General features: G+C 46.3%; 1 protein-coding gene across 1 annotated transcript; it reads right to left on the reverse strand.

The window, feature by feature from the left end:
- Positions 1 to 5905: 5905 nt before the first annotated feature.
- DCLRE1B (DNA cross-link repair 1B) lies at positions 5906 to 12216 on the reverse strand. Its single transcript, XM_032301397.1, has 4 exons — positions 11740 to 12216; positions 10952 to 11117; positions 10425 to 10607; positions 5906 to 7823 (listed from the first exon to the last, which is right to left on the reverse strand). The coding sequence occupies exons 1-4, from the start codon at positions 11926 to 11928 to the stop codon at positions 6748 to 6750; spliced, it is 1614 nt and encodes a 537-aa protein (XP_032157288.1). The 5' UTR covers positions 11929 to 12216; the 3' UTR covers positions 5906 to 6747.
- Between the last annotated feature and the right edge of the window lie 24 nt (positions 12217 to 12240).

The following is a 12240-nucleotide window of genomic DNA, read 5'->3' on the forward strand; positions in this document are numbered from 1 at the left end:
AACTCGTTCCCAACACATTGACTTTGCACTCAGGCTATCAGGTCTTCCCCTGACTGGTTCCTTCTCATGACTCCAGTCTCATCTTAAGTGTCAATCCCCAGTCCCCTGACACACCTTTCTTGACCCGTTTCTGAACTGCTGCCCACACCCATAAGCCAGTTTTATTCTCTTCTTAGCATTTATCACTATCTGATCTTTATGTATACTGCCTGTCTCTCAAAAGTATAAGTGCCATGTGGGCAGGACATTTTCTTGTTCACTATTTTGTATCCCCAATGTCTGGAACACATAGTAGGTATTCAGTAAATTTCACTGAATAAGCAAATGAATGATTGAATTTGTGAATTTGTGGACACTAGTTTTCTCATAAGAGAGCTACAAGATTTAAAGGTAACATACAAAAAATGTCTACCAAGGTAAGCCTTCAATAGGTGTTAGCTTGAGGGCTGAGAACTTGCTTTACTTCCTGTTTGGGAGAAACAGGATTTATTGAGGGAGGCTTGCCTAAAGGATGAACAATCCATCCATTTCTCTAGATTCATTCATGTATTCATTCCACCAGTGTTTATTAAGAACTGCCATGCGTTTGAGACATTATGGATGCAATGGTGAACAAAAGAAACCAGGGGAGAAAAACAAAAACAAAAAAAGAAGAGTTCTGGAGTTTACATTATAGTGCAGTGAGATACACATCAACCTCAGTAGGTAAAAGAGTATGTTAGCAAGGGGCAAGGGCTCTATGGAGAAGAAGGAAGGAAGGGAGAGAGGAAGTGGCTAGCCACATGGTTGCAATTTTAAATAAGATGACCAAGAATCATTTTGCTGAGCAAAACCTTGAAGGAGGTAAGGAAGCCATGTGGGTATAGGAATGGGTGTCCTGGTAAGGAGAGGAAGCAAAATGAGGTGAGTGCCCCCAGGGCCTGGTGCTGGGGTAACCCCAAGGAGGTCGGCAGGCTTAGAGAGTGTAAGCAAAGGGTGGGGAGTAATCGGAGAGAACAGGGCAGAGCATGTGGGCCAGGAAGACCACAGTGAGAACTCTGGGTCTTATTCCGGGTGAGCTGGAAAGACCTTGGAGGATTTGAACAGAGAAGCAATATGGTATGATTTATATCAGGCCTGCTGGGGGTACCAGACTGTGGGTCTGCAGGGGAGAGGGCAATGTTGGAAGCAGGGAGAACATTTAAGAGGCTCTTGCAATAACTCAAGACATGACACAAAGGCTGCTCTGAAAAAGGCGGTAGAGGTGAAGATGGGAAAAGAAAGAACATTCAGGATACGTTTCAAGGTAGAGTCAACAGGATTTACTGATAGATGGTAGTGTGATGGGCAGGGAAAGCCAAGAGAAGGGGAAAATTGGAAACCAAGCCCACTGAATAAACGTAATAGGATTGCTTAGCAGAATGGAAGGCCATTTTGATGTATGAGGTCATGATTTAAAACAAAACCAGTCTGGTTAGGGGTTTCTCCAATAGCATCTAGCTGTTCCAGTGCAGGCAAAGAGCAGAGAGATAGTAGAATTTGTTCAGAATTGGAGTTTGTCAAGGCAAGTGTGTCTGAGTGAGTGCAAGCCAAGGAGTTGTATTATACCGATAGATCATGGGATGTGGTCGGGTCAAGGTGGGAAGTGAAGCTCAGAGAGGGCTCACATTGGCCATGGAGGTCCTTGAGTGAATAAGCTGGGAGAAGAGAAGATTTAAAATTGAGATTTCAGATGTAGTAAAATTTCTGGTAAAGACAGGGCGGTGAGGAAGACAGAAATAAGGTCTTTGGAGGTGAGGTCAAAGAACCTGAGACTGGAATGTTGAAGTCATCCAGGGTGAAGACAGAGTACTGGAGTGAACACATGGAAATTTGGGGAGAATAGCATGCTCAGAGATCATGAAAGTTCCTGGCCCTTTCCCCATACCTTGCCTTCCATCTGAGTTATATCCTTTTGTAACAAACCAGTGATTCAGTAAGTAAAATGTTTCTCTGAGTTCTGTGGGCTGCTCTGGCAAATGAATCAAACCCAAGAAGACAAGAAAAGCTCCAATCTGTAGCCCATGGTCAGAAGCACAGGGGATAACCTGGACTTGTGACTGGTGTCTAAGGGAGAAGAGAGCAGTCTTGTAGGATTGAGTCCTTCACCTGTGGGAGTGGAGGCTATCTCCAGTTAAAGAGTGTCAGAATCCAGTTGAATTATAGGACACCCAACTGGGACCAGAGACTTGTTGGCTGGTAGGGGACTCCCCATCCCCCCTCCCCAGTTTAGGAATTGGGTGCTCAGAACCTTTTAGTGGGTTTTCTCCAAACCTTATATCCCTGACTCCCTCTATACAGGAGTCTGGCTCCACCTTGATGCTTTGTTTCCATAGAGCCCAGTTAGTAGGGAGAGTGAGCTGGACCCAAGGTTCTTGGTTCCACAGAAGCACACTTTACAGTGAACACATTAAGAATGGGATTATAGCACTGAGAACATTTTCATTCTCCACTCCCCAAAATTACTGAAAATTGATGGGAAGATTCAGAATTGGTAAAATAGCCATAATTCTGTTTTTTAATATGTGAATATTTTAAGGGAAAGACTAACCCCAAGGCTAGCCAGGAGTTTTGTGTGATTGAGAGATGATTCAGTGAGCCATCTGTCCAGGAAAGGAACCAAGCCTGAGATTCTGGGAGCATTCTGTGATCTGATGGGTTAAGGAGGTGTTCAAAGAAGAGGAAGTTACCTAGGAATGAAATAATCAAAATAGAAGGGTACAGCTAAATGAAATCACCGTGGTCAAAACAAAGACAAGCATAACCATTCTGAGAATCCCCGCAGAAGCTGTAGATTTAGAAGATTATAATAGCAAGCAGAATTCTGTATTGATGTGCTGAGGTGTTCCGTGGAGGATTGGGAAGCACCACGAACCCAAGACAGAACCCAAGACAAAACAGCTTGTTGTGGTAGTGATTAGGAAGGGTGAAGAGTGGGAGGCACGTAACAAATTCATAGCCATTCTGTAGTGATAGCTTCAATAATATGTGAACATGGCCTACCAGGTGGGATTTCTCTTGCTTATGAACCACTCCAAGAATGCAGAGAGAACAGTCTCCCTGGGAGTGGACTTGACATGGAGAACCCAAGTCCAAATCTCTTTTCTTAAATAAGCAGACTCGCTTATCTCCTATTTCCTACCACAAAGGGCAGTCTGGGTCAGGAGTGAGAGATGGCCCCTCAAAGCCAGCCAGGCAGATTTTTTTTCTCTAAAGGGACTTAAGTCACTTTCCGTCTCGTTTCGGAAAGGTACATGTTTTCCCACAGATCATGAAATGAACGACTAATTGATCTCTAGAGAATTTCCTTTCTCTGGGTATCCTTAAACCTAATTGTAAGATCTTAGATTCACGTGGTCATCCTTAGATTCTAAAAATAAATTAAGGGGCGCCTGGATGGCTCAGTTGGTTAAGCCTCTGACTCTTGGTTTTGGCCCAGGTCATGATCTCAGAGTTGTGGGATCGAGCCCTGTGTCAGGCTCCACACTTGGCGAGGAGTCTGCTTGGGATTCTCTCTCCCTCCTACTCTCCCACTCTGCCTCTTCCCGCACGTGGACACACACACACACACACACACACTCTCTCTCTCTCTCTCAAGTAAGAAATAATAAAATCCTAAAAAGAAATAAACTAGCTACTTACAGATATATGCAGTGCAGGACTTTTACGTGAGACTGTTGAGATACCAAATAAGGCAACTGCGAACCTCTATTATAAGCCAAATTTACTTTAGAAAAATTTCCCATTTTTGTAACACAAACATGCCATCAACAACTAAATTCTTCAAAGAATTATTTGAGGAATAATTTGCTTCCACTCCCTCATCTGAATTCACCTAGATCCCATTTCAAGGAATGCGCGTGACACAGCACAGGCCAAGAGTAGACAGGTTCCCTTGTCCCTAGAAGATAATGCCAATCTGGGGGCCCTCATATGAGGACTACCTTATCTCTCCCAGCCACCTTTGGGTAGCAGGGAAGTGAGACAGCTAGAGGCTCCTAGAGGAGCTCAGGCTAAGCCTTTGCCCACAGAGCCTTAGTAAATATTTATTTATTTATTTATTTATTTATTTATTTATTTTTTTTAAAGATTTTTTTTTTTATTTATTAATTTGACAGAGAGAAATCACAAGTAGACGGAGGGGCAGCCAGAGAGAGAGAATGAGAGGGAAGCAGGCTCTCTGCTCAGCAGAGAGCCCGATGCGGGACTCGATCCCAGGACTCTGAGATCATGACCTGAGCCGAAGGCAGCGGCTTAACCCACTGAGCCACCCAGGCGCCCCTTAGTAAATATTTATTAACACACAAGATGATTTGCCATATGTTCGTAAGTTCCAGTCTAACAACATCATTTGAACTTGATGAATCTTCAGGGTATTCTAATCCTATCCTCTTCTGCAAAAAGGATGGTAGGGAAACCTTTCTAGAGGGCAATGAGGCACAATTTGCATTAGGAACTTAAAATTGTAGAGGCGTCTGGGTGGCTCAGTCAGTTAAGTGTCTGACTTGATTTTGGCTCAGGTCATGATCTCAGGGTTGTGAGACTGGACTCTACACTGGGCATAGGTTCTCTCTCAGCCCCTGCCCGCCCCCCAAAAGATAATCTAAGATGGTAGTCCCACTTCTAGTAATTTACTCTAAAGAAATAAACAAAAATGCCATGATAGATGCATAAAGTTGTTCACTATAATACATATTTGTGAAAAAAGGGCACAAAATGTTGACTATGGAAATGGTATTACCTCTGTAAGGTATCATACAACTATTCATAAATACATTTCAAATATTTAATGGTACAAAGAAATGTTTAAGATATTAAGTAAAATGGGCGCCTGGGTGGCTCAGTGGGTTAAAGCCTCTGCCTTCGGCTCAGGTCATGATCCCAGGATCCTGGGATCGAGCCCCATATCAGGCTCTCTGCTCAGCAGGGAGCCTGCTTCCTCCTCTCTCTCTGCCTGCCTCTCTGCCTACTTGTGACCACTATCTGTCAAAAAAATAAATAAAATCTTTAAAAAAAGAAAATAAAAAAAGATATTAAGTAAAATGGAGGATTGAAATTATATACAGTATTGCCCCTATTTTGAAAATTATAATACATTTATACATACAAAAAAGGACTAGAAACAATTGATGTACATGGAGGAATTAAAATAGATTTTTCTTCTATTTTTATATGACTTATAAAATTTCATGTTTTATATATTGAATAATCTCTTTAGAGAGCCAGAGGCTAAGAGAACCAATATTTGAAATATCCATCATGGGGTAGCCACCGAGCTAAGAATTTTACCAATTATCTAACTTCCACAGCAACCAGGGAAAGTAGGTCTCACAGTCTATTTTACAGGTGAGGAATGGAGGAGCCACTAACTAGGCGTGAGAGCTCTTTGCCCAGCGTGTCCTGGACTCAAGCCCAGGACGAGCCCATGTTTTCTGCTGCCCCACAAGCCTCACCTGCTGCGGCTCTGATTGGGCCCATGGGAGGCTTACAGTGAAGGTCACTGACAAAACAAAACTGCACAGCTTGCCCAAGAGCAAGGCCTCATTTTCTAAATTCTTCCTATCTTCTTCTGAAAGTAGAAACCACCTTCTTTATTGCAAGGCTCCATTCTCAAGCCATTTTTACCCCTGTACCCAGCTCCACTCGCCTGTGCCCTCTCAGAGCCTGTGGTATCTGCTGTTTTGCTGATTGGTTTGGCATGTTGTCAGGCTGTGAGCAGAAGGACAGGGCAGAGCTGCGCACCCCCACCCCTTCCACCAGCTGGCTCCTTGGTCTCTGCCCTGGATACTAAAACAAACAGGCTGTGTGCTCTGGTTCCCTACTCAACCCAAGGGGGTTGGGGGGTGGGGAGAGTAGCAAATACCCCAGCCATGTGAACAATCAGGCGTATCTGGCAGCACATTTGATCTTTTATTAAAACTTTATTTCAGCCAAAGAGTCACAGCTTCCAGGCGGCCAGGAGGCCGTTGTACCCCTAAGTCTAATGCTCAGCTGGTTCCAGGTATGGCCTTGGTAAGGGGTGCCCAATTCCCCAGCTGGCTCTGTTCCAGAGAAGTCGCCTGTGATACTAATTGTAAACTCTCATGGAAGCAGGGGGAGTTTCTCTCCCCTGTTCCAGGGTTCTTCATTGCTTCCTGTTTGCTCCCAGAGGCAAAGAGAGGAAGTCTCTTTGATGGGGTCATGGCAAGTCAGTGACATTCAGGATTGGAACGTGCTGCCTGGATCACCACTATCCTCCAGCAGTGCAGTTCCTGACTAAAACAACAACAACAAAAACGTAACTACTTATGTTCTTTGATCTGGGAAGAGGGAGAAGGGGACATGGGGAATGGCACATGGCCCACCAAGAAACAATGGGAATAACCTGGTCCTTTCAGATTAAGACCACATCTCTTTCTGCACCCACATAAGAGGACTGCATGTTCCAGAGAGGTGGAGAAATACTGGATTAAAGCTAAGCAGATTAAATTACCGCAGGATTTCTCAGAACCTTTAGTGTGCTCATGTATACTATGCAGGGGGTGTAATGGGAAGTGTTTCTTAAACACAGTCAACCATAAAACTCATAAGTCTGTAGGCACTGGGATTTCAATGAACATGCTTTGAGAAATATTTCTACAGGGTGAGCCCATAAGGATCCTGTGAAGATAGGAAAGTAAGGCCCGTCACAAACCTCCTCACCAGCCAACAGTCAGTCTTTAAAACTGCAGGCTGCACCAACCAAAGGTATCATTCTGCATTCTCCTCTCTGCACCTGAGCAAGAGTTTATGGTATTTTTCCACTTGCTGGTCGAAGTCCCTAGAAGAGAACCGTGCCTGGAAAAAGTTCACTGGAGTCAGAAGGTATTTTAGTGCCAGGCCCCTGAACTCAGGAGCCAGGAGAGGGGCAGCCTTGCTGCTGTGAGACAGGAGAGACTCCCCACCCAGCCAGGTGTTCTGGTTCCCTGTGGCTGCTAAGCCATCCTGGTTTCCCCTGGGTACCAAGTGGGGCGCTACACCACTTTCTTCCCCAGTTTCTAGAGGAAGAAAGTCCTCATCTGTGGACTCTAAGTGCACTGAAAGACTCGCAGTCCGTGCAGTCACCATCTTCGGGGACTCAGAGATAGGGACTGCCCCATCCCATTCTTTGCTGCAGAGGTCCGGGAACAACTGTTTCTTGATCTGCAAAGGATGGTGGGAAGCCTGCTTCTCAAGGTCCCCAGGAAGGTTCTCATTCTTGGCCTTCTTTGAGTCCCTGTCAGCTTGAGATTGATCAGCAGCTTCCTGAGAGGAGTTAAACACGACACCCTGCGTTCGTGGCCTCCTTAGCCTCCTTTCTAACAACAGCCAGAGGAAGCTTGGTTTCCTTGAGGAGGAATTCATATATTGCTGCACAGAGTCTGGGATCAGAGGCGCAGAGAGCCTGGGGCTCAGGCTGTCCTGAAAGTAGTCCCTACAGGGCTGCTGACTGACAATGGGCACCACGCGGCCAGGTTTCAGCGCTGCAACAAAGGTCCGAAGCTCCGAGTAAGAGGAATGGTCAGAGTAAGGGATGACGTGGATGTCGGGGTGGGAGTGGCGGATCTTCCGGCTCGTGGGAAGGATAGCGATGGTAGGGTGGGTCTGGTTCCAGTGCAGCATGGCAGAATGGCAGACCTCCATGTGGTCCACCGCATGGATGCGGCCGGCCTTCTCCTCCACTGTGAACACGTCTGCCAGGCCCAGCAGCTGCACCAACTCCAGGCGCCGAGGACTCAATACCACCCAGGTCTGAAACTCCAAGGCCAGCTGCTCCAGCAGTGACTCTTTTCCCAGGCTATAGAGTCCTGAAGCATGTTAAAAGGAATGAGAAAAGCAAGAAATGAAAAAGAGGAGATCCCGGGGAATTCTAATACGTCACCCAAATGTTTCATGAAAATACACAATTGGGGCAGTCGGGGAGTGTATCAGGGAGGAGGTGGGATTTGAGCTCAAATACATGGAAAATGGGGAAGGGCCTACCACTGATTCCACCCACTGGTTTGGTTCAACAGAGGAAAGCATTTACCAGATGCTAGGCACTGTGAAAATAAGCACAAGCCTCAGTCCTCAAGGAGTATAATCTACACGGGGACTCAGAGGCCATGTCAGAGACATGCACACAGTATTATGAGAGCACAGAAAAGTTATCTACCAGCTGACAGAGTTAGGGAAACTTCCCGGAAAATGGCAACTGAGTTGTCATAAAGGATGGGTCTGCGTTTACCTGGCAAGGGAAGGGGATGGTTTGGTGTTACGAAAGTGCCAAGAAGGAACTGGTAAGAAATGACACAGGAGAGGGAACGGTCGAATCATACAGGGCCCACATATCTTGCTCAGGAGTTTGAACTTAATTCTGTTAAGTGAAGGGGAGCCGTTAAAGAGCGTGCAGCAGGAAAATGGCTTATTTTATTTATTTTATTTTTTTAAAATGATCACTTATTTATTTGTTTATTTGACAAAAACACAACAAGAGAGGGAACACAAGCAGGGGGAGTGAGAGAGGGAAAAGCAGGCTTCCTGCCAAGCAGGGAGCCTGATGCGGGGCTCGATTCCAGGACCCTGGCATTGTGACCTGAGCTAAAAGCAGACACTTAATGACTGAGTTGCCAAGAGCCCCGAAAATGGCTGATTTTAATCACAGGAATAATATGATCAGAGGACAGCTTTAGAAGACAAAAATGGCAGGAGTGTTACTGGATCACCTAGATGAGTAGATGCTGAAATCAGCAGTTACAAGGCCCCAGAATGAGGGTGCCTGGGTGGCTGGGTTAAGCACCTGACTTTTGATCGGCTCAGATTATGACCGCAGGGTTCTGAGATCAAGCCCCTAGTGGGCTCCAAGCTCAGCATGGAGTCAGCTTGAGATTCTCTCTCTCCCTCTGCTCCTTCCCCTCCTCATGTGTGCTTGCACACTGTCTCTCAATAAGTAAAATTTAAAAAAAAAGAAAAAAAGTTTTATACTATTGAGGAATCGCTAAAACAATGTTTCTAATTTCTCAGTGTGTCTGATTTTAAGCACAGCATTCACCTGAATATCTATATTCTGATAAATTTCCTGGGTGGCTCAGTCAGTTAAGTGTCTGCCTTTGGCTCAGGTCATGATCCCAGAGTCCTGGGATTGAGTCCCTCATCAGGCTCCTTGTTCACCAGGGAGCCTGCTTCTCCCTCTGCCTGCCACTCCACCTGCCTGTGTTCACTCTCTCTTTGACAAATAAATAAATAAAATCTTTTTTTTTTAAGATTTTATTTATTTATTTGACACAGAAAGACACAGTGAGAGAGGGAACACAAGCAGGGGGAGTGGGAGAGGGAGAAGCAGGCTTCCCAGTGAGCAGGGAGCCCAATGTGGGGCTCCATCCCAGGACCTATGACCTGAGCCGAAGGCAGATGCTTAATGACTGAGCCACCCAAGCGCCCCAAATAAATAAATTCTTAAACAATAATTTCACTCACTCAGATAACAAATATTGAGTGCCTTCTTAGGCATTAATCTAAGTGTTTGAGATATAGCCACAAGTAAAACAAAGAGCCCTGCCATTGTGGAACTTATATTCTAGCAGGGGTAGACAGACAATAAAAACCAAATACAGCAATATGCAAATTGTGGAATACATTATAAAACAGTAAGTGAAATATTGGCCCTCCTATTTAAAACCTTCAATAGCTTTTTGCCCAAATATAATCATTTGGATCAAGTTACATTCAAGGATTACATTTAGGATCAAGTTCAAGCTTATGAGCGAGCACTTCAGCCCCTCCTACCTTTAGAGCCTCCTCACCCACTGTGTGCCTGTCATGCCAGTTGCTACTTCTCTGTTCCACAAGCAAGACTCCTTCCTACCTCCATCCATGTTCTCGAGGAGTTTGTGTTTGTGTGTGTGTGTGTGTGTGTGTGTATGGCAGGAGACGTGGAGAATAGACAAATAATAAGCAACAGCATATTAAAACATGGATAGAGTATACTGGAAGGTGATGAGTGCTATTAAAGAATGAAAAACTTGAGTTGGTATAGGGGATCAGGAGTTGGGAATGTCAGAGTAGAGATGGTGGGAAGATTGCTTTTTTTTTTTCAAAGATTTATTTAGAGAGAGAGCGCACACATGGGGGTGTGGGGATGCTGGGCGGTTGGGAGGAGCAGAGGGAGAGACAGAATCTTAAGCGGATTGGGAGCTTAGCTCAGAGCCCTAGTCAGGGCTTGATCTCATGATACTGAGATCACGACTTGAGCCAAAACCAAGAGTCACAGGCTTAACAGACTGAGCCAACCAGGTGCCCTGGGAAGATAACAATTTTAAATAAGGTTTCAGGGGTAAGGAGGGGATCTACAAAGACCTGGAAGATATGAGAAACCCCCCCAAACCCAAGATTCATTATGGGTAAAAGAAAAAGGAAAGGAAACCACTTACCAATCTTTATGTTATGCTGGGGGTGCTTTCGAATGAGCTCAACAATCTGGCGGGCAGCTTCTTGTCGGGAAGGAAGAATCCAGGCTGGGTTACAATTGGTGTTGTCTAGGTATAAGGTATGGATCTGTTTCCCCAGTTTCAGGGCTGGCTCCTTTAACATGGAAGGCGTATACCGAAAGTCACCTAGAAAAAGAATATATGGGGAGAAGAGAGACAAAAGTATAAAACACAAGCCTCTCCTGGCTTCCAACAGCTGAAGGACATTTGCTTACCAGCCTGTGGAAAAACTCATAGGAAGTCTGGCACTAACATAGTATAGCTTCTTTTTGGAAAGGTCTGAATTCTGCTTCTGTTTTTATTATTCTTTATAAGGTTTGAAACCTTAAAGAGTGGGAAATCAGTTGAGAAAGGGTCACTATGCTCATATGGGGTGAAGCTAGGAGGTCTCCAGACTTCTGAGTTAAGGCTGTTCAAGAAAAAGTAGTGTCTAGGCTGGGAAGGTGGGAGGGACCCCTTGGAAGGCCCACCTGTGTAGAGGATGGTTCCAAAGTATCCTTCAAAAAGAAACATGACAGAGCCAGGGCAGTGATTGGCATCAATGAGGGTTACAGTCATGGTCTCTCGCCCAATTTCATCTAGAGGCAGGACATGGCTCTCGCCAACCTCCAAGGCCCGGATCCACTCCTTAGGTACCTGAGGAAAAAGTTGGTCATTCTAGTGAACACAAAATCTCCTGCTTGATACTGCCCTGGATCAGGAACTAACCCTTTACCAGAATCAGGGAACGCAAATGACATCCTAAGCCACCCAGGAGCAGAAGGTCTAACCGACAGTCCCCTCAAATGCTCCCTTCTTCCTCTCACTCTCCCTACCCACCCTTGGTACAATTTAAATTAAGAGTCCAAAAAACAGTCTAGCCAAGCGATTCTCAAACATTTCTGATCATAATGGTCCCTTGACGGGCACCCGTTAAAAAAATTCCAACCAGCTTTCCTGTACCTGCACCAGCTAGATCTGGAAGGGGGGTGGGGAAGAACTGAAGAATGTGTCACCCAGCACTTTAGGTGGATTCTTGAGACTAGAGATACACTGGCCTAGTTTATCTGAAAACGTAGGTACAGTCTCCTTGGCTGGACAGAAAGATCTCCCCAACTGATAGCTGAAACATTCACAGTTCTGGGTTCAAACAACTCCCACATTTGTAAAAACCAGTCCTCCAGGCCCCTACTCTACGAGTCAGAGGCTGTGACAGATCGGGATTCCCACCCGAATGCTCGGCCCAGCTCTCGGAGGACTCCCGCCCCCTGCCCCGTACCTGCAGGTGACGATGCACGAGGTAAGCCGTGACTGGGGAGCAGTAGAGGGGCCGGGCCCAGGTGCTAGACAAACCGACCGTGTGGTCCGAGTGCATGTGGGACAGAAAGAAGAGCCGTGCGGACCCGGCCCGGCGCAAGCTCCAAAAGTCCACAGCGATGGGCGTATGGGGGATCAGGGCCCCGTTCATGGTGGCGGGGTTGGGGAGTCGCCAGCGAGATCTTCATGGGCACAGAGCTCCCGCGCGAGGTTCCCGCGACCGCGCCCTGAAGGTAAGTCACGCTGGGCAGCCACGCGGCCAGAGACCCTAACGGGAAGTCAGGCCAGCAGAGGACTAGGTCCCTAGCGTGGGCAAAAAGAAGGAAGTGGCCGTGCTCTGGCGAGTCCTGGGGGGAATCGCAAACCGCGGACGACGCTCCACTGAGCGCCACTCCTACCCGCGCGCGGGAGCCGGCGCTGAGGCCGGGCGCTCAAAGCGCGCGCTGCTGGGCGGAGACAGGCC

This window comes from Mustela erminea, chromosome 10 (genome assembly GCF_009829155.1).
Source record: "Mustela erminea isolate mMusErm1 chromosome 10, mMusErm1.Pri, whole genome shotgun sequence".
Lineage (NCBI taxonomy): Eukaryota > Metazoa > Chordata > Mammalia > Carnivora > Mustelidae > Mustela > Mustela erminea.